Here is a 22933-nt window from a genome sequence, read left to right as displayed (position 1 = left end):
TGTGGGCTTTTTCTTCTTTATAATATATCCAGAGAGCCTTAGATTTTTACAATAATTCTTGCTTACTTTTTGCCTAGAAGTATCAGGAGTCTTGTTTTCTCTCTTTCTGCAGAGAATTCTTTGTAGGACTTGTAAACTACTGTATTTGCATCTTTGAGGATTGCTTCCAAGTGTTTGTCAGGAGCTTGGCTAAGTAGGTATTAACAAAAATAGTGTTTTTTTAAATAATCCAAGTAGAAATCTTCCCTCTTTTCAACTGCTCAAGTTTCAGTGTTTTATGATGTCATCATCCTGCTGGCTCTTTTTAATCAACAAAAGGTCCTTTAGCAAAAACAGTAGAAAAAACATAGTAATTTGCAATGTTAAAGATGAAAACCCAAAAGCGCTGACCCTTATGCATAAAATAGAAGCAAAAAAAGAGCACCAGCAGATTTTTTTTTCTTCCCACTCTGTAGGTCATCTTATATTTCTTTGTGGTGGTGAGATTTGCAATACCAAACTGTTCTGAGATCCTCATTTCCACTGCAATTCTTAAGCAGAATGAAGTGATTTAAGGAGAGTGTTTCTGGCTTTTGTCAACATGTCAGATCCTTAATGTTGTTTTAACCGTAGTCTTTTTGTGGTTTCAAGTGTTTGTTTTTTGTATGTTGGCTTTTGTTTGTGTGTGCATGGGGGAGGGAGTTAATAATTCTCATCCTGATACAATATATCATATAATATGCTTTTGGCCAGTCTTAAATTTTTTTTTAATTTTTTAAAAAATAATTGGGCTTTTGGCCTTTATTTCTTTGAATAAAACTGCCTGAAAAGTTTGCTTTTATTAAAAAAACAAACAAAAAACAAAAACCTGCTTAGAAGTATCAGAAATGCAGTGTACTCTTCCTTGGTTCTGCTACACAACATCTTTGATACCTGAGCATTGTAAGCATAATATGTCTTGTGAACTCTTAGTTTGCAGTGAGATGAAGGCATCACTGTTCAGTGTCTTGGCCAAACAGTGGCTAGAGGGAATTCAGGGGAAGGGAGCTCATACCTTGCTGCTTATCAGGGTAAGGGAGGATAATCCTAAATGGTTCAGCCACTTGAAATCTGTGCTGTCAAAGAGGTGGTGTAATAGCAGTTAAGTTCCTTCTTAGCAGCCCGTGGTGCTATGCCTCAGTTTTCTCATCTTAGGATAGCTGTTTGAGTCTCAACAACGCCTCCCCTCCTGGTTCTGGGATCTGGTTCCACAAAACATCAGAAAAATATCTCCAGTAGTCCTTGCTGAGACTCTCCCATCCTGAGCCTTTCCCTCAGGCTTGGTTTCCCTTTGGGCTCATGGGAATGTCTTGTATTGCCTATTTCTTTAAGCTTTCCCCTAAAGTTTGGTACAACCATTTTTCATTCTTCCATGGGGCATTTCTACAGCCTTTTTTTTAGCTCCAACCACCACAGCTGCTGCACCTTCCATAGCTTCCTCTCTGAAAAGACTTGCAAGCAGCCTCTGCTCCATTCAAGTTCTCTCATTCCAGGCCTTCGACCTGGCCATTGAGAAGAACCCCTTTCTCTGACCCTGTTCTTTCACTGTATGGAACTGCTGCTTCTTTCACAGTCTGCACAGATTTCACCTGATCTGCTGATCACATGACCCTTCCTGGTCATGTGCTCTGGTCAGGTACTTCATCTAGGGATTCCCAGTCCTACCTGGGAGCTACATTACTCAGAATTCTATCTTTTAAAGGGCCTGGGGCTTCATAAAAAGCATGCTGAGCTCAACCAGCAAGCGCCCTATTACAGTGGGTGTCTTCAGCCCTAGTTTCAAACCTGAGCTTTCTCCTTCAGCACTCTAAGGGACAGGAATGTAAGCAGGTGGGTTTTCCATCCTGCTGTAAACAGAATATACACACACTTCAAACATCCCCTTTCCTGTGGTTTGGCTTTACTGATGACTCAGATAACAATAACAGACTGAGTTTTATATCCTATGTGCAGGTCTATGTTGCAAAGTTAGGTTGGTTTAACTACATTGCTTAGGGCTGTGAAATATTTTGTGCCCTGTGCGGTGTAATTAAGCTGACCTAAGCCATGCTGTAGATACCACTTAGTCAACAGAAGAATTCTTCCATTGACCTCGCTACTGGCTCTTGGAGAGGTGGATTTACTGCAGCAGCAGCAGAAGCCCTTCCTTTGCTATAGTAAATGTCTACACTGCAGCTGTGCTGCTATTGTGTTTCTAGTAGAGACATACCCTAAACTTTCTTACCAAACGTGGCTTTTCTTAGGGTCTCCTGGCCGGGTATCATTTGCTTCTTCCTCTACTTCCTTCTGCCTCTCAGATGCATATCCTGGTGGGAGTGAAGATCCAGCTGCCACTATGACTTAATAGGGTTTATATTTTTATGCAGGGTTTAAGCACACAACATCATATGACTCATCAGAAGAGTCCTGTGTCCCCATGCAGACTCTACAATCTTGCTACAGACTATTACCCTGTTACGAGGGGGAAAGACTGCTTTCTGAAAGAGGCAAACACTTCAAACCCTGAAGCATAGTTGAGAGCAAAGAATACGTGACAATGAGGGGAAGCCAGTGAGAGGTTGGGGACAACTCTGCTCTCCCCCCAAAAAAGGCTTGGGGTGGATGGAGGAAGGTTTATAGATACTGACAAATATAGAAACAAATTCCTTATTTGTTGGGAGCATACTCAATTTCTTATCTTGATTCAGTTAACAATCTGTTAATTAAATTGATGCAAAAAAATGAAAAGAATCTCCCTGAATTGACAGACACAAGTATGAAATTAGAAGTCGTGTAGTCACTGATGACGATTAGTAGTTATTTTGTAAGCCTTAGTAGTTTGGTTGTTCTTAAATTCAAGAAGTCTACACACAATAATATCTTCACAGTTGCTTTTTCTCCTGCTATTAAAAATTACCAGAATCAGCTATGACCAATTTGGATAAGCATCTGGTCTAACTTAATATAATTTATCCACAACTCCTTGCAAATAGGGATTTATAATATAATAGACAGACCCATAACTATATGGCCTTACTAGTTGCTGCTATAACTTTGGTCTTTTGATGTACATGGAGTTTTTGTACTACTATAGTAATTCTAAGATCACTCAAGAAAATTGTCCTTAATCAACCAGTGTTTCAAAAACTCCAAAACAAGCCAGGTAAGGCCAATGTATCCATGTGTCTAATTATCTAAAACTGTATTATTTAAATTATCGAAAAATGCATCCGATGACGTTAGCTGTAGCTCACGAAAGCTTATGCTCAAATTGGTTAGTCTCTAAGGTGCCACAAATACTCCTTTTCTTTTTGCGGATACAGACTAACATGGCTGCTACTCTGAAATCTAGTAGTTTCATGTAGGACTTGTAAATCATCTTAATTCCATCCAAAATGGAGCTCTCAAACTGATTGGTATCATGAACTAAGACTGTATTTGTAACTGAAAAGATAATACAACTTTAAAAATCATTTTCTCTGCAATTGGCTTATGGTATTAATTAGATTTGTTTTCATCAAGTGTTTTGATTCTGAAAGGGAAACTGGGTTCAGTTTATTCTAATTGCAGTTCCTGCCTGCTGACCTGCTTACCTGTACAAGTGCTCTCTGTCGGCCTCAGCACATCTGGTCTTTGACCCATTTTCCTTGCTGAATTTGTAGCTTCAGGCTTAGGTCTCATTTCTGTCTTTTAGTTCTTAAGGAAACAATTGCCCTTAAACAAAAGGCAAAATTGTACATCTGAAGTGTTTAAACAGTGTGGAAAACTAATAATAGATCCTAAATTAGGAAAGGAGATTTCAAGTGTGATATTCTTATCAAATTAACATTGTTTGTCAAATGAAGATTTATTACAAATGATACGACTAGCATTGTTAAATTTAAAGGCACAGAAAAGGGATTGGTATATGACATTATAAAAATATAAAGTTCATGGCCACACAAGATCTACCTTGGTACACATAAAAAGTTTAAAATGTTAATTTATGCCTTTCAGCAAATTATTCTGGTAACCACAAAGGGCATTCAAATTGTAAAAATAACAGAGGAAATAAAAACTGTCTGGCATGCAAAACATACTTTAATGTGATTATTAACTGCAGGTTTTCTAAATTAAAGGCAAAGAGATCTCAGATTTCATACTTGTGAAGTAATATCATTCTCTTGCCTGAGAGGATGTAAACTGATTCTTGCTTGACTCTGTGGTCACTAATCTCTTGCATTCAGGTTGCGATAGCAGACAGATAGGGGATTTGCTGCCAGCATGGAAAAAGGCCGTGGTAGGCAGCAAAACAACGGACAGGTGGATAGATTTAAGCAGACTTTACTAATTAGCATGTTGCCTGACACTATGAGGTAAGAGTTCTGCAGTTCTGTAAGCTTCCCCATATGTCAAAGGAAAGATGATGAAATAATTAACGAGCTTTGAGCTATTCGGGCTGAGCTCCTGGGTGCATACTAATTTTATACTTGTATGCTTTATTGTAAAAGGAGTTGCTTATTTTTCAAAATATACAAACTAGGTTTGTACTAAATTCATTAGTTTATTATTGGGAAGAACATCTAGACATGGAATGATCCATAAATAAAAGTGTATTGGTTTTGTTTGGGGTTTTTGCCACTAGAAAACCTATTTTTGAAAGTGCTGATTTTTCTTTGTGTTTTATATTTCACTGCATATAATATGTACATTTTAAAAGCACAATCACTGTTATCACTGCTATTTTAATACTGTGATGCTCTAAATCATGGGTTCTGACTGCCTCACGTGTGTTAATGGATTTATCCTTGCAAAAGCCCTATAAGTTAAAGAATTATGATTTTATTGATGGGGAATTGAAGCAGAGAGATTAAATTACTTGCCCCAAATCACACAGGTAGCCTTTAGCAGAGTCATTAATGGAACACAGTTCTCCAGAGTCCCGCTCCACTGCCTAAACCACAAAACCACTATTAGAAGAGTTTGTCTGGTCTGTAATGGCTAATCAAAATTAGGTTTAGACAACAATTGTAATATATACTTACTGGCCCTTGCAAGACTGAGGGTATGTTGTCCTTAAAACACTAAATTGACCAAGTCTAGTAGTAAATTCAGTATAGCAGCATCTGCATGAATTATATTTGAAAATGTTGTATGTTACACACTGTAGAGAAAAGCAAAAGTCAGAAATCTATTAAATTGTCAGTTAAGATCAGTATTGTGTAACATAAGATATAACAATCCCCCAAGATTGTTTCTTTCTCTCTTCCTTTGCCCTGTACTGAACAGGAGGTACCTACACCTGCCCTACATTCATACATGTAGCCTACTCCACAGAAGGAATACCACATATACTACATTTTACAACCCCTTCAACCCCTCTTACAAATTCCTTTACCCTTATGATCGTGATACCATCATAGACAGTCCCGACAACTTGCAATCTTGCACCAGCTGAGAATAAGACTGCACTGGTGGGATCATGCCCGACATGCAGAAGAAGCTAAGCTTTTATAGAAGGTTTATAGAGCTGAGGTTGAAGGAAGCGGAGCATGAGTCTAGCCACTAATGAAGTTGAAAGATGCAATTCTGAGTGATTTTAAAAATCTTAAATCCTTGCATACTGAGTCTTAAAGAAGGAAGAAAACTTTCAAGCAGAAGCAAATTGGGGGTTTTGGGGGCCTTGGGCCAGAGCAAGTGGGGGCCCCTTCCCACTCCTTCCACCTGCAGTTCTCCTTGCCCTCCTGCTGGGGAAATGGGGTCAGGGTGTGGGGGCTTGCCCTGCTCTGCTCACCCGGCGCTCCTGCCGGAGAACAGGGTCAGGATGCGGGGGCTTCCCCCACACCGGGGCAGGAGCACCAGGCGGAGCAGGGCAAGACCCTGCTTCCCGACCCCATTTCCTCAGCAGGAGTGCCGCAAGCCCTGGTGCCCTGACCATGCTCCCTGGCAGGAGCGCTGGGCTGGCAGGTTGGGGTGTGAGGGCACCCATTTTTCCGAGAACCCCCAAATTGGCCAGGGCCCCTGGGCACAGGCCCTGTTGGCCCAGTGGCTAACCCGCCACTCCTTGCCAGGGACTGTTCAAGATGAAAGTCCATTCTGTGCACCATCATGGCTACATTATAGCCACGCGAATCTGCTGCTGTTGCTGAATTCCACCTCCAGGGAGGTAGAATTATGGTTGTATGGGTATGTACCTTAACCCTTTATTCTTCTTTGAGTGCTGGTCCCTATGGGTATTCACTGTGGAGTGCTCATGCACTTGAGATTGGAAGATTTTTCAACTGCAGCATCCATTGGTTTGCATCTGCATCCTACACCACCTCATGCTCATAAGAAGCAGCACAGACCTGCCACCTCTCCAGTTCCTTTCTCCAACTCGTGGTCTGAGATGGAACCCTTCATCAGCTTCTGTTGGCATTCCCACTTGAACTCCTTTTTGATTTTCCTTGTAAATAGGAGCTTGGGGGTTTTTTTAAGTTCGTTGTTAATTAGTGTAAGTCAGTTTTGGGGTTTGGGGATTTCCCCCTTGATGCCTCACTGTTTGGGGCACCTAGTGTGCCCAAGATCCCAAGCTTTAAGCCCTGCAACCCCTTCCCCCAGGTCTTGCCAGTTGGTGACCCCCATGAATGCTGCCTGCACATTCCCTCTGAGTGCAAAATCTGCTGTTCCTTTCCCCCTCATGTTAGACAGTCTCAGGACTTCTGGAATCACATGCACTTAATGGACCTCTCCATTAGGCCCCAACCTGATCCTCGGCTTTCCTGCTCACTGGCACACTCATTGGAGCTTCAGAGTAGTGCCCCTCTGGCACCAGCACTCTCCACCTCCATATCCTCAAGCAAGACAAGGACTTGTCTAAACAGAGGCATGAGGAGGGTAAAGGTAAACACCACCTCAAGAAGAAGGACAAATTGCCTCTGAAGTCCTCTAAGGGGACTGCTTCTTCCTTATCCTCAGTATCGAGTGACACTCCATGCCCCAGTGTGGGTGTGTCTAGAGCTCAGTTGGAGCATCTGTCGACACTGATGTCATCCGTTAGGACTCATCAAGGGCTCAACAGCAGATTGCTCTCCGACACTTTTCTCCTGTCTTGGGCAGGCGACCAGATGTACGTCTTTCCACCAATTCCACTCATCAGCAGGGCCCTCCTGAAAATCAAGAGGGACAGGATTGAAGTCGTCATGATCGCCCCAGCATGGCCTCGCCAGCATTGGTTCAACATGCTCATGGACTTGGCAACAGCACCCCTATGTGTGCTTCCCAACCACCCAGACCTGCTCTCTCAGGATCATGTGAAGTTGCTGCACCTAAACCTCACCTCTCTCCACCTCTCAGCATGGATGCTGCATGGCTGAACCTGGAGGAGCAGGCCTGCTCTAGTCAAGTCCAAGTTCTATTGGAGAGTAGAAAACACTCCAACAGAGCGACTTACCTGGCAAAGTAGAAGCGCTTCTCCTGCTGGGCGTCAGAGTGGAGGAGCTCCCCAACCCAGTCTTCTCTGCAGTCCGTTCTGGACTACCTGCTTCACTTGAAACATCAAACTTCTCGATCAAGGTGCAGCTGGCAGCCATTTCAGCCTTCCATCTTCGTGTCCAGGACAGATTGGTATTCTCGCATGCAGTAACTATCAGGTTTCTTAAGGGCCTTGAAAGACGTTTTCTGTCGGTCCAGTGCCCCAGTGGGACCTCAACATGGTTCTCTCTAGGCTCACTGGCCCTCCCTTTGGGTCTTTAGCCTGCTGTTCTCTTCCACATCTGTCATGGAAGGTTGCTTTCCTTGTGTTTATCACTTCAGTGAGGCAAGTCTCCAAGATTAAAGCCCTTATGTCAGAGGCCCCCATATGGTGTTCTTCAAGGACAAGATTCAGTTGCGTCCCCATTCTGCTTTCCTGCCAAATGTGGTGTCACCTTTTCATGTTAATCAGGACATTTTCCTCTGGTGTTCTGCCCAAAGCCTCACATGTCCAACGAGGAAAGGCGCTTGCACACCCTAGATGTCAGGCGGGCTCTGGCATTCTACTTAGAGCATACCAAGCCCTTCCGTAGATTGACTCAACTCTTCGTCATTGTGGCTGACAGGATGAAAGGCCTCCTGGTGTCTTCTCAGAGCTTTCGTATTGGATTACTACCTGCATCCGTACTTGCTACAAGTTGGTGCGGGTTGTATGTCCACTAATAGTGACGGCCCATTCAACTAGAGCTCTGGCGTTGCCAGCAGACTTTCTAGCACAAGTACTTATCCAGGATATCTGCAGGGCCACAACATGGTTTTCGGTGCACACCTTCGCAACCTCAGCAGGCCAAAGATGAAGCTGGCTTTGGCAGAACTGTGTTGCAATCAACATATCCATGAACTCCTACCTCCCTCTGGAGATACTGCTTGGGAGTCATCTAACATGGGACAGACATGAGCAAGCACTCGAAGAAGAAAAAATGGTTACTAGCCTTCCATAACTGTTGTTCTACAAGATGTGTTGCTCATGTCCAGTCCATGACCCGCCCTCCTTCCCCTCTGTCAGAGTTCTGGCAAGAAGGAACTGAGGGAGGGGGGAGCTGGTGGCACCCCTTATACCAGCGCATATGCGCGCCACTCCAGAGGCCGCCAGAGCTAGTCCCCTATGGATACCACTGAGGAAAAAACTTCTGGCACTGGTGCACGTGGCGAGCACACACACTTAAATAACATGACGTGAGCATCACATCTCGAAGAACAGTAGTTATGGAAGTTTAGTAACCATTTTTTTCTACTCCCTCTTAAAAACTACCTTCCCCATCCCTCTTCAGGGACCCCTCTCAAGAGGCCTCTCAAACAGGAGGTGGACTCCCTAATTTAGCTTGGGGTGACAGACTGTCTCTCCTCAAGACAGGGATAAAGCTTTTACTCAAGATATTTCCTTGTCTCCAAAAAGGAGGTTGGGCTGGAGACCCACTCTAGATCTCGGACAGCTGAGTCTTCATACACCATTTAAGATTCAGGATGACCCACTTGGCCTCAGTAATCTTTTCCCTAAATGAAGGCAACTGGTTTGTGGCCCTCAATTTTGAAGGATGCCTTCTATCATATAGACATTCCTCCAGAGCACAGGTGATTACTGTGCTTTACGATGGGCTGAGGGTACTTTCAATGCAGAATTCTCCCTTTGGCCTCTCAGGGGCACGGAGAGTTTTTACAAAGATGCTCTCCATGATAGCAGCGTATCATCATTGTCAAGGCAACCTGGTATTTCCTTAACTTGACAGTTGGCTGCTCACAGAACGATTGTATCAGGAGGTACAGATAGTGGTCTTCTCATTACTAGAATTTTTTCAGTCATTGGGACTTCAGGTAAATCTAAAAGAGTCCAGTTTAAACCCCCCACCACCACCACACAAAACTGAGTTTACCAGAGCAAATTGGAACTTAGTTTTGGATAAAGCATACTTGCCAGAGAACAGATTCCTTGGAATGAGCGACCTCATTGTCCAACTCTGTCTCATCCTGCAGATGCTGGTCCTGTCCTGCTTCGTCCTTCTAGGCCTATGACCACCTACACCTACGTGACATGTTTTGCAAGGCTCTGCCTCCAGGGCCTCCAAACATGGTTGTGGATGGTCTCTGCTCAAGCAGATACACCCTAGATAAATGTTTCACTTTCTCTGTGTCCCCTCAGGTCCCTTGTTTGGTGGAAAACAAAAGGGGTTCCCTTTGGTTTCCCCACCATCCACGAAGAAACTCATTACAGATGCCTCACTACGGGTTGGGAAGTGCACCTGGATGATCATATAGCTCATGGCTTCTGTACTCCACAAGATTAAGCCCATTACTTTTTGTCCTACCTTCAGTGAACATGGAGAACAATTGATCATCTTCCTCTTTATAATTGCCTTTAACGTATTTGAAGACTGTTATCAGGTCCCCCATCAGTTGTCTTTTCTCAAGACTAAATATGCCCAGTTGTTTTAACCTTTCCTCATAGGTCAGGTTTTCTCAACCTTCCATCATTTTTGTTGCTCTCCTTTGGAAACTTAAATATTTGTCAACATCTTCCCTGAAATGGGATGCCCAAAACTAGACCTAGTACTCCAATTGAGGCATCACCAGTACCAACTAGAGTGTGATAGTTACCAGGAGTGTCTTTCATATGACACTCCTGTTAATACATCCCAGAATATTGGACTTTTTTGCTGCAACTGCATCTCATTGTTGACTTATGTTCAATTTGTGATCCAGTGTAGCCACCAGATCCTTTTCTGCAGTTATTTCACATTTTGTAGATGTGCATTTGATTTTTTCCTTTCCTAAGCGTAATATTTTGGTGCTTGCCTTTACTGAATTTCATCTTGTTAATTTTGAACCTCTCTCCAGTTTATCAAGGTCCTTTTGAATTTTATCCTGTTCCCCTCCCAGCTAGTCATGTGCAGATTTTATAAGCCTACTCTCCACTCTATTATCCAAGCCTTTCATGATCATTTTGAATAATACCAGACCTAGGACAGATTCTAGTTGACAGTGGAACATAGAACTAGTGTGAGTACAGTTTGTCAACCAATTGTACACTCACCTGATAATTTCATCTAGACCATATTTCCCTTGTTTGCTTATGAGAAAGTCATGTGGGAGCATGTCACAAGCTTTACTAAAATCAAGATAAATGGTGTCTTCTGCTTCCCCCATCCACTAGGCCCAATACCCATCAAAGGGGGAAATTACGTTGGTTCAGCATGATTTGGTCTTGACAAATCCGTATTGGCTATTATTAATTACCCTATTTTTCTCTCTGTCCACAAATTGAGTGGTTAATAATTTGTTCCAGTATCTTTCCAGCTATCAAAGTTAGGCTGACTGGTCCATAATTCCCTGGGTCCAATTTGCCCAATTAAAGCTGGGTACGATGTTTGCTCTTCTCAAGTCCTCTAGAACCTCATCCATCCTCCATGAGTTCTTGAAGATAATTGCTAATGGTTCTGAGATTGCTTCATCTAATTCCTTAAGAGCTCTAGGATGAACTTTGTCAGGCCCTGCTGATTTGAATAAATCTAATTTATCTAACTGTTCTTTAATCTGTTTGTCTGCTATTCTGTCTTGAGTTCCTTTCCCCTTGTTCTTAATGTTAATTGTGTTAAAGAATCTGGTCACAATTAACCATTTTAGTGAAGTCTAAAGCAAAATAAGTATTAAACATCTTGGCCTTTTTGATGTCATCTGTTAGGACTCCTTCCTTACTAAGCAGTGGACATGCACTTTCCTTCAGCATTTTCTTGCTTCTAATGTATTTATAGAGCCTTCTTACTGACTTTTCTGTCCCTTGCTGGATGTAACTCATTTTGTGCTTTAGCCTTTCTGATTTTGTCCCTACATGCTTGTATTATTTTTTTGTACTCCTCTGTAGCAGTTTGTCCATGTTTCCAGTTTTTGTAGGATTCTTTTTTGATTTTCAGGTCATTAAAGAGCTTAAGAGGGAGCCATATTGTCCTCTTACTATTTTTCCTAGTTTTCCTTCTATCAGGATAATTTGCTCTCTTGCCTTGAATATTGTCTCTTTGAGAAACAGCCAATTCTCCTGAACTCCTTCATCCCATAGATTTTCTTCCCATGGGGCCTTACCTACAAGTTCTCTGAGTTCGTTAAAGTCTATGTTTTTGAAGTCCATGGTCCTTCTTCTGTTGTTCTCGTTTTTTTCTTTCTGTGGAATTATGAAGCCTATCATATTCATAATCACTTTCACCCTATTTGCCTTCCACTTTCAGATTCCCAACCAATTTCTCCATTAGTCAGAATCAAGTCTAAAATGGCTGCTCCCTAGGTACTTCCTCCACCTTCTGAAACAAAAAGGTGCCCCCAGTACATTCCAAGAGCTTACTGGACATTTTGTATTTTGCCATATTACTTTTCCAACAGATGTCTTGGTAGTTAAAGTCCCCCATTGCTACCAGTTCTTATGTTTTGGATATTTTTGTTGTTTGTTCTAGAAAAGTCTCACCTACCTCCTCTTCCTGAGTTGGCAGTCTATAATAGACCCCTGCCATGACGTTACCCCTGGTTTTTTCCCTGCCTTTCCCCTTCAGACTAAGCCTGAAAAATCATCTATTAACAATTTAAAACTGGCATAGCCTTCTGAATAAGCCCTAGCAGAAGGGCATTAGTATGATATCATGGTAGCATTTTGTAGATGTTAAAATGTTAGTATTTGGGCGTAAGCTGTTCATGACATCTTTAAAAGCCTGAATGAATAATCTAGTGTTAACAGTGCAATTTTTAATTTGTACTTTTTTTAAAAAAACAGGTTACCATGAAGACCAAGCAACTGAAGGAATCTGTTACACATACTCCAGGTGTGTGACCCCTAAGTCCTAATCAATGCTGTTAATAACAAATTATTTATATGATGGGTTTCTAATGTAGAGGCCATTTTGCAGCTTTCAGAGTGATGTTTATAGCCTTGGATGTAGAAGCTCCATGCTCCTGCTCTCAGCAGACACCAAGGTGGATGAGCATTTTAAGGAAGTCCTCCCATTTAGAGGTGGCTGTGTAAAGGCTCTCTAGGGTATTATTATTCTATTTATTTATTATAATGGTGCCCACAGCGTGCTAGTCAATTCAGATATGCAAAAAAAGCCATCCCAGATAAATACCTGCCTTGAAGAGCTTACAATCCAGTTGAGACGACTGACAAAGGAATATAGGCTTGGGGAATACAGTACAGGACTTTTAACAATGTATTTAACCCTATGTCATGTTGCTCCTATTTTATTTGTTAGCTTTTTATTTCTTTTTCTGGGGAAGGGAAGATATTTCAACCTTTGCCAATTTCCAATTTATTTTATTTTAACCCTTATTTCTGTGGGTTATTTTTTAAAGATTTGAATGAGTAATCAATTTGTAAATGTTCTGGATTTGCAGTTCTTGCCATAATTAAATAATATCTATCTACTAGAGCTCAGCAAATACTAGAAAAACTTTTCATTATTTGCTCAAATTTAAAATGAACTCTGTCTATTTTGTCATCTTTTCTCTGTGTGTGCTTGAATGTTGGGGGAAAACAGTCTAGTTTTAATCCCATACGTGCTCTGAGAAAGCATATTTTAATGCACACTCACATGCCAATACTACCAAAACTTCCATATTTAAATAGGATGGGTAAGGGACAGGGTTTTCTAAACCCCTCACAAGAGCCATGAGAGGGCCGCTGAATTAGTCACACAAGGATCTGATGGCACCCTTTGCAGCTAGGATGGAACATACGTGCTCAATTTCTTGTGACTCTAATGAGACAACTAGATCCAAACTGCAATCAGCCAATAAATGTTACAGTAGATTAATCTTTCCAGGAATGATGAAAGTTTAAAATTTTCTAAAATTCTCCTATCCTGCTTATTTGTTACCTCTCCCAAAGAAGATTTGAGGAGGAAGGGGGTAGATTGAGACTGACAGATGTGGGAGGGCTGGGGCATCTAGTGGATACAGAGAACAAAGAACAGAAATGAATCAAGGGAAATGACCATTTACAATAGGAGAAAATGAGGTGGGAGTGTTGGACAACAGAATGGGGTAAATATGAAAGGCAAGGAATGAGAGGAGAGAAGATTATGAACTATAAAGGAAAGAATAATAGAGAAAACAGTAAAATGAGAAGAAGAGATGGCTATTATGGACTGATTTGGATATGGAAGAAGAGAAAAAGGGGATAAGCAAATCGAAGGGGAGGGAGAGAAAAGGAAAGTTTAGATTAGTGATTTTTTTATTGCAGATGTTCGTGCTCTTCGATTATATTTCCCTTGCATTTATTCCTTGGTTCTAAGTTTGCTCAGAATAGTCGCCCAGTCCCTTCTTCTCAATCTAGTACATTAGTATAACTGGCCATTCTGAATTATATAGTTCATAGCTTGAGAAAGCAGATAAAATGTATCAGAATTCACAAAAATATTCCATTGGATGGGGACCTCATGCACCATATACAGGAGGAGTAACCATCTTTGAACTCTTAATGTCTATGTTGGCCTTTTATGTTGCATATCTGATGGGAAACACAAAGGGCTAGATCCACAAAGGGATTTAGGTGCTTAATAGCCACATAAGTCCAAAATTTTGATCCTCAAAACCCCTTTTCAGCTGTCACCTAACCCTGTACACTCCTACATTCCCTGAGCACCTAATTTTCCCCCAGTAAACTCCCCAAGGTGCCTACATTTCTTCCAGTGGCTTTCACAAAGCTGTCTAAGTCCTGCTGCCACTGAGTCACTCAGTGCCTAATCTCTAGACCAGGGAGAGAGTGAGAATGACTCTGTAGCCTAGTGATTAGCACATACTCCCTGGAGACGAAGGTTCCAGTCTCTGCTCCAATGGCTATTTGAGTATTTTGTAAAAAGTGTGGAAGAGTTTCAACGGGAGAGACTGAGAGTGGCCCACTACAGAATACTTATAGCCCAGTGGTTAAAGCATTCATCAGGTGGTGGCAGAGACCTGAGTTCAAGTCACTGCTCCAAATCAGGCAGGGGATATTTGAACCTGGGACTTCCACATCCTGGGTGAGTGCTCTGAGTGCTGGGCTGTAGGGCAGAGCATAAGGGTGGAGTGTGGCAACACCATCATTTTTTGTGAGAAAGGGCTTACCTAACTCTAGGAGAGGGTTCACAGCCATGAACCCCAAGTGGAGATAGGCGCCTCCCACTGGCCTGGAATTAGGCGCCCGACTCCCTTTGAGGGACGGGGCTTTGGCCCCACCCCTCTGCTCAGCATTTCCTGCTGGCTAACTTAGGTGGCTCCCTACTCAGCTTTCTGGCTGTTATGAATCCTGTAGTCAGGCACCTAACTTTCCCCATGCATTGTATAGTAAGCCGGGGCACCTAATTTGAGGCTGAAGCTTCTACCAGGTGGCAAGACACCTAACATTAGGCATTGTAACACTGAGTCTGTTTGTAACACAAATCCTCTTTGTGGATCTAGCCCAAAATATATTTGGGCTCTGTGGTTTGTAGGTGATGAATTTGTCCTTGGCAGGTTACGCCAAGTAGAATGAGCTTTTTAAAAAAAAAAAAAGTTTTAAAATCTTCTGAAATGCAGAAAATTGCCCTTCGCAGTTTGAAATGGTTGGGCAGAGGAGAGCCTCAGAACTCCTGTAATTTTTTTTTGTTCCTGCACTCACTTTGACTGGCTACCAGCCGACTGAGAGGGGGTTATGCCACAATCCCTGCCTCTGCAGTTCTGTTGGTTTCTGGGGGACTCTGAAACCCAGGTTCTCAACCACAAGGGCTCTCCCTGCTCTGTCTCTCAGCTGTAGATCACTTGTCACCACCCAGTTCCCTTTTCATTTACTTTAGTGGTTTTTACATATAATGCTATTTCCAACAGGAATTGTTAGACTTTCTGAGCTTAGAAACTTGGCCCAGAATTCCGGAAATGCCAAAACCAACATGGATTTGCCAGACCATATAATTACACAGCGAGAAATAGATGAGGAGGAGGAGGAGGAGGAGGAGAACTATAATCGTGACCCAGAACAGATGGCTATTCCAGCAGATCACAGAGAGACCATGACAAGTGAAACCAGACACCGCAAGAGAAAAACAGCCAAAGCATCTGAAGTAACTCCAGCAACGATGAAAGAGGTGGCAGAAGATAAATGCAGGGGAAAGCGTCAGAAAGACTTTGATAACACAGAACAGAATGAATATAGCGATGATGAGAACAGAAAAAAAGAGAAAAGCCACAATTCTGAAGAATTGTGGACTCAAAATCAACAGAAGCTTCTTGAACTAGCCTTACAGCAGTATCCAAAGGGAACATCAGACCGCTGGGATAAGATAGCAAAATGCGTCCCAGGAAAAAGTAAGGTAGGGTCATTGTATTGTATGGGATTAGACTACTAATAAACCAATATGACATCTAGGCAGGTCTTTTCCTATCAATTAGCTGCCAGCCTGAGGTCTTTAATCCAGCCTGTCACTATCTGAAAACTCAAAGGGCCCAACTCACAGGGTATTGTCACCACATATATTGATACTTTATTTATTCAGTGGAATGCATCCGATGAAGTGAGCTGTAGCTCACGAAAGCTTATGCTCAAATAAATTGGTTAGTCTCTAAGGTGCCACAAGTCCTCCTTTTCTTTTTACAAGAACTAGGGGTCGCCAAATGAAATTAATAGGCAGCAAGTTTAAAACAAACAAAAGGAAGGTTTTTTTTCACACCACGCACAGTCACCTTGTGGAATTCTTTACCAGAGGATATTGTGAAGTTCAAGACTATAACAGGGTTCAAACAAAAGAACTAGATACGTTCATGGAGGATAGGTCCATCAATGGCTATTAGGCAGGGATGGTGTCCCTAGGCTCTGTTTGCCAGAAGCTGGGAATGGGCAACAGGGGATGGATCACTCTATGATTACCTGTTCTGTTCATTCCCTCTGGGGCTCCTGGCATTGGCCACTGTTGTAAACAGGATAATCGGCTAGGTGGACCTTTGGTCTGACGCAGTGTGGCTGTTCTTAAATTTCCAGACAGTTAAGCAAAAGCATATGGAGAAACTGAAATTATAAACCTACTAGATTATATGGAAGAAAAGCCCTGGGCAGAGCTAACAGAGGCAATGTGTCCATGATCAGTGACCTCTATTTTGCCATGGGGTAGGTTCAGTAAGAGCCCAGTATTCATGACAATTCAATTTGCAGTGCAGTCCAATGTTGATGCCTCTAGCAGCAGGATATCTTCATCTTACTTGCACCAGAAGATCAATGTTAGAGAGGAGGAAATGTGGGTGGGGTTCCAGAAACAGTCTTTTTAGATCTCAAAATTCTCTGGCAGTTCACATTCTAGGATGGGTTTGCTACATTAGAATGATGGTAAGGGCTGGTCTACGCTTGGAAATTTATGAAATAGCTGTTCCAGAGTCTACACTTGGATAGCTACTTGGGTAAATTTCCAAGGTAGACAAGCCCTAAGAGCGAGGCAATCATTTTTCAGACACACTGTTGACAATATTACAAAACTGTGCTACTTCCCTATTTTAATCATTATTCTGCTAGACACTTTGTCAAGAAAGAGACTGTTGATATAAGGCAAATTTTCTCCTATTTTTCTCTGGTCTCTAACAACATCAGTTATCTGTAATGAACCCCAAACTGAAAATTCTTTTTGTAATCCACTTTTCATTATGTAAAAAGAAAAGGAGTACTTGTGGCACCTTAGAGACTAACCAATTTATTTGAGCATAAGCTTTCGTGAGCTACAGCTCACTTCATCTGTAGCTCACGAAAGCTTATGCTCAAATAAATTGGTTAGTCTCTAAGGTGCCACAAGTACTCCTTTTCTTTTTGCGAATGCAGACTAACATGGCTGTTACTCTGAAAACTTTTCATTATGTGTACATTGCCCTTGCCTTCTGAAAGCTCAATACATGAGTGAATATTCTTCTACATTTTTTTAAAATACTAAAACTACTTTTAAAACAACGTAACTATTTGAGAGAGAATGTGTACAGTAGAAGTAATATGACGATACTAAATCACAGTTCGTACTTTTGAAAGATAAAAGTTTCTGTTTTTTGTTTGTTTGTTTTTTTGCAGGAGGAGTGTGTGGCAAGATACAAGTTACTTGTTGAACTTGTACAAAAGAAGAAAATGGCTAAAAGCTGAATCTTCTGAGCAAAAGAGTTTTATTTCTATTTTTCAGAATGAGATTATATTTTAAATCTCATATGCAGAAGTATGCATTTTTGTACCACAGTATTTCTATGTCATGTGCCTTAGTAAAAGAAAATATCAATAAATTTTAAGCCATCTTGCTTAACCATTTTCTGTGTTAAAGAATTTAAATGTATTTTTGTTTTGGAGAGCTATTTATAAAGACATCTTATTGCATGTCTTGGTAATTGGTAGAGCTTTAAGAAGACCCTCATAGTTTATTGCATGATGACTTCAGTATGAATGAATGTGCAGTATATAAAGGGTAAAAGGTCTAACCTTTAAGGAGGCAAAAGAAATATATGTTAGCTGTACTGAAAATTTAAACATGAGATTGTTGAAAAAAAATTTAAGATTTTTCTTTATAGACACACTACACATATGCATGTATATGTGCATACAATGTGTGTTCATTTATATGCATGTACACATGCTATTTAAAACGTGTATGTTATATATTTGAGAGTTATGAACTTCACACGTATTCATATGTCTATTATGCCTGCTATATAATTGCTCTTTCAAATATCTTACATGATAATATACAGTAATATTTAGTACTATTATTTAGCTACATTTTAATTAAGGATTTTCAGAGGATATTTTAATTGAGAAAGACTAATATATACAAACGTTTCATATCATTGATTTTTAATTACAGAATTTGATTTAAATATAACTTGCATATCCCCACCATTATTTTAATATTTCATATTTGTGCTCATACATTTTTTTATTTCTGCTGCTTCATTTTTACAGCTGAACAACTGTATTTAGTTACAGTTCATCACTTGCTGCTCCAGTGTTTTTCACAACTTTGGAAAAGCTACAAGAAGATTTAAACAACAAAGTGATAAGTGTCTGAAGGTCATTAAAAATGACACCAATAAATTGGAGAGGTGAAATAGACCCTTGTGCAAGAACATAGAGGACTACAGCATCTTTCAGAATTACTCACACTCAAATTTAATATAAATAATAAACTCTGATATGCTTTACAGGCCCTTTTTTTTCCCTACAGGGATGCTAGGCACCTACCATTCAAAGCTGAAATCAATGGAAGCTATTGGAGCTCAGGACTAGAGCTGGTCAGAAGTTTTCTAGTGGAACACTTTCATCAGAAAGTGCTGATTTCACTGAAAGAAACATATTGCAGAAATGTGTCAGTATTGACGAAATTTCATTTGGGGGAAGAATAAAGGGGGGGAAAGCATTTCAATAAGGTCAGCATGTTCTGTTTTGACATTTTCAGAATGAAACCTTTCAATTTTTTGTTCCAAAATTTTTCTCTATATATTCTATATTTTTTTAAAATAAAAATGTCAAAATTGAAACAAAATGTTTCAATTGACTCACGACACCGTTGTTGCATGGGAAATTTTGACATTTTTTGTCCAATTTCAGAAAGTTTTGAAATTGTGGAAACTTCCAGGAAATGGAAAATCTGGTTCCTGCCCAATTCTGAAAATTGTATTGTCTATATTTATATGATAAAATTGTGTTACTTTTTACACAGTTATTTTCCACATAAAAATTCTAAGCTGCAAATCTTACCTTCATAACCCCAAAAGTTAACTTAGCAATTGGAATGCATTATATCAACTGTTCAATTATTCAGCACACTTCAGAGCCAGAGTAGTACTACATATCCAGTACGTCCTTTTCAGTCACTTAAAACCTCATTTGTGGGCCAACTTTCTTCATTTCACTAAGGACTAGGGCCCAGATCCTTAGAGGTGCTTATATCTCATGATTTCAATGGAAATTAGGCACCTAAATACCTTTGAGAATCTGAATTTAAATTCCAGCAAATATAAAGTTTAAGCATGGACCATTTTTTTTAGTTACTTGACCACAGTATTTAATATTAATATATTTAAAGGGCATGGGGGGGCAGTTTATCATACCCTTGGGTCTGAAAAACTTCATTGATTTTCCTGATGCTTTCCATACACAAAAGCCACCTTGCTGAATCTAACTATTGTATTTACAGACTGGGGGGAAGGGTCGGAATTTGCAGCAATTGAGTAAAAATTGGGATTTAAAACAATGGACTGTCTCTTTCAACTTTGTTTTATCATCTGTCTGTCTAGCAGGGAAAACAGGAAGTCTACAGATCAGATTCCTCAGGAGTGTCTCAAATTTTGTTTAAATACAACTTTAACTGCCACATCCTGTTAGTGCTTGCACACGCTCTTTCTCTCTCTATATGTACACACACACACACACTAGGGCTGTCGATTAGTTGCAGTTAACTCATGTGATTAATTGCCGTTTTAATCACACTGTTAAACAATAGAATATCAATTGAAATTTTTAAAATATTTTGGAGGTTTTTCTACATTTTCAAATATATTGATTTCAATTACAACACAGTATATAAAGTAGACAGTGCTCACTTTATTATTTTTATTACAAATATTTGCACTGTAAAAGTGGCAAACAAAAGAATTAGTATTTTTCAGTTCACGTCATACAAGTACTGTAGTGCAATCTCTTTGTGGTGAAAGTGCAACTTACAAATGTAGATATTTTATTTGTTTGTTACATTGTTTTGTTTTTGAGTGCAGTTATGTAAAACTTTAGAGCCTACAAGTCCACTTAATCCTACTTCTTGTTCAGCTAATCGCTAAGACAAACAAGTCTGTTTACATTTACAGGAGATAATGCTGCCAGCTTCTTATTTACAATGTCACCTGAAAGTGGGATGGCACTTTTTTAGCCAGCTTTGCAAGGTATTTACGTGCCAGATATGCTAAACATTAGAATGCCCCTTTATGCTTCAGCCACCATTCCAGAAGACATGCTTCCATGCTGATGATGCTTGTTAAAAAAATAATGCATTAATTAAATTTGTGGCTGAACTCCTTGGGGGGAGAATTGTCTCCTACTCTGTTTTACCCGCATTCTGCCATATATTTCATGTTATAGCAGTCTCAGATGGTGACTCAGCACATGTTGTCCCTTTTAAGAACACTTTCACTGAAGATTTGACAAAATGCAAAGAAGGTACCAATGTGAGATTTCTAAAGATAGCTACATCACTCAACCCAAGGTTTAAGAATCTGAAGTGCCTTCCAAAATCTGAGAGGGACAAGGTGTGGAGCATGATTTCAGAAGTCATAAAAGAGCAACATGCAGATGCAAAACCTACAGAATCTGAACCACCAAAAAGAAAAAAATCAACCTTCTGCTGTTGGCATCTGACTCAGAGGATGAAAATGAACGTGTCGGTCCACACTGCTTTTGATGTTTATCAAACAGAACCCATTATCAGCATGGACACAAGTCCTCTGGAATGGTGGTTGAAGCCTGAAGGGACGTATGAATCTTTAGTGCATCTGGCACATAAATATCTTGCGATGCTGGCTACAATAGTGCCATGTGAATGCCTGTTCTCACTTTCAGGTGACATTGTAAACAAGAACCAGGCAGCATTATCTCCTGCAAATGTAAACAAACTTGTTGGACCGATTGGCTGAACAAGAAGTAGGACTGAGTGGACTTGTAGACTCTAAAGTTTTATATTTTATTTTTGAATGCAGGTTTTTTGTACATAATTCTACACTTATAAGTTCAACTTTCATGATAAAGAGATTGCACTACAGTATTTAAGTGAATTGAAAAATACTATTTTGTTTTTTACAGTGCAAATGCTTGTAATATAAAATAAATAAAAAGTGAGCACTGTACATTTTGTATACTGTTTTGTAATTTAAATCAATGTATTTGAAAATTTAGAAAATGTCAAACTATTTAAATGATATTCTATTACTAACAGTGCAATTAATCTTTTTAATAGTTTGACAGTCCTAAGAAATTCTCTCTCGGGATCTTGTGAGCATGTTTTCTCTCACACACAAATGCTCTGGCCTGGGAACTAATGAATGGGTTAACAATTCCCTCAAAGGTAAGAAACTCTTGCTATTTTGGCATCCAAACTACTCCTGCTATGTAAACTCTGGAACTGCTGCACAACCACAGACATTGCTCACCAAATCATGAGTAGGTACTCAAGTGCTCCATTCTCCAAGGCATCTTCTCAGAGCAGGGCCACCCTCAAATAGACCCATTTGTAACACTCAGCACCTGAAAGTGCTGTAGCTTCTGTTCAGGAGGCAGCTTGAGCCCAGACTTCCTCCTGGATGACTTCCTCATGCTGTGGTTAGGGGGATTATTGTACACCTACCCCTTAATCCCCAGAGTACTCTGCAAGGACAAGCAGGAGTCCACCAGATGATCCTGGTAGCTCTGGCTTGGCCAAGACAATTTGGGATTTTGGATATTCTGAGACTTTGTCAGGCTCTGGATTCTAGGTGGTCAGGCCTGGTGGTTGAAGCAGCAGTCAAAAACAGGTCCCCATGGTCAAAGCAGGATGTAGAGTCAGGAGTAAGAGGAGGGTAGCGCTGAAACCAAAGTCTGGGGACAGGTCATGGGTTGGAACCAGAGTCAGAGTCTTCAAATAAGCTAGATCAAATTGTAGTTGTAGTCCAAACATAGGCCAAAGGTCAAAGCTGAGTTGGAATCAGTCCAAAGATCTGGGGATCAGGAGACAGGTGCAGGGCTGGAGTGAGGTCAGAATAGAATATAGACAAGACTGAAGTGAGCTGGAACAAGACTCAGGCAAGGCTGGGGCAGGAATAGCTTCTACCTCTTCAGGAGCCAATTCCCCCATAGTTTGTCAACTTGGTTCCTTCAGCACTTATGGACTTTCTATTTGAACCAACAGCTGTGTGTTCCCTCCTACACCTGTCCATGAAAACTTCATTCCTAGTGGCAGTTACCTCAATGAGGAGGTTAGGAGAGATCGAAGTCCTGATGGCTGGCCCTTCTTATTCAGCCTTCCATCCTGATAGGGTATCCTTGAAGAACACCCCTGAAGTATTTATCAAAGAACAGCATTATGGAGTTCTATCTAACCCAGCAAATTCACTTACCTGTATTTTTTCTAAGCTTCATGCTTGCAATGCGGAGGCTGCTCTCCACGCATTGGATGTTAGAATGACCAGGCTGGTTTATCCACAAAGGATGAAGCAATTCAGATCTTCACCAAGACACTTTGTAGCAATTGTGGAATGGATGACACACAAAGTTATATCTCCCCAACATTTACTAAATGGAGATTGGCTGTGGGAAAGCTTGTTCTGGCACAGTGAAGAAGGGCCTGCCTACTGCACTTTAAAGTTCCTCTAGAAGAGCACAAGCAGAATCAGCGAGGCAGCTACCTGGAGCTCTGTTCATATATTCACTAAGCTCTATAGATTTACAAAAGCCTCCAGGTCAGACTCTGCATTTGGCAGG

The 22933-nt window shown here is 40.7% G+C and overlaps 1 protein-coding gene across 3 annotated transcripts in view; it reads left to right on the top strand.

Moving 5' to 3' along the window:
- DNAJC1 (DnaJ heat shock protein family (Hsp40) member C1) overlaps nt 1–19665 on the top strand; it is a 187953-nt gene extending 168288 nt beyond the window's left edge. Inside the window, exons 10-13 of one of the 3 annotated variants that reach the window (XR_013345047.1) lie at nt 12239–12287; nt 15304–15785; nt 17516–17654; nt 18392–19665. Coding sequence is in view for 2 of the 3 variants with exons in the window: in XM_077809450.1 (XP_077665576.1) it covers nt 12239–12287; nt 15304–15785; nt 17516–17584 (600 nt within the window). In the remaining variant the exon portion in view is untranslated. Of the gene's footprint in view, nt 1–12238; nt 12288–15303; nt 15786–17515; nt 17977–18391 lie in introns of those variants that run through there. The other 2 variants (XM_077809450.1, XM_077809451.1) reach the window with 2 other exon arrangements.
- The last annotated feature ends 3268 nt before the right edge of the window (nt 19666–22933 follow it).

This window comes from Eretmochelys imbricata, chromosome 2 (genome assembly GCF_965152235.1).
Source record: "Eretmochelys imbricata isolate rEreImb1 chromosome 2, rEreImb1.hap1, whole genome shotgun sequence".
Lineage (NCBI taxonomy): Eukaryota > Metazoa > Chordata > Testudines > Cheloniidae > Eretmochelys > Eretmochelys imbricata.
Note: the sequence above shows the minus strand (reverse complement) of the source record. Positions and strands in the feature narration are given on the sequence as shown.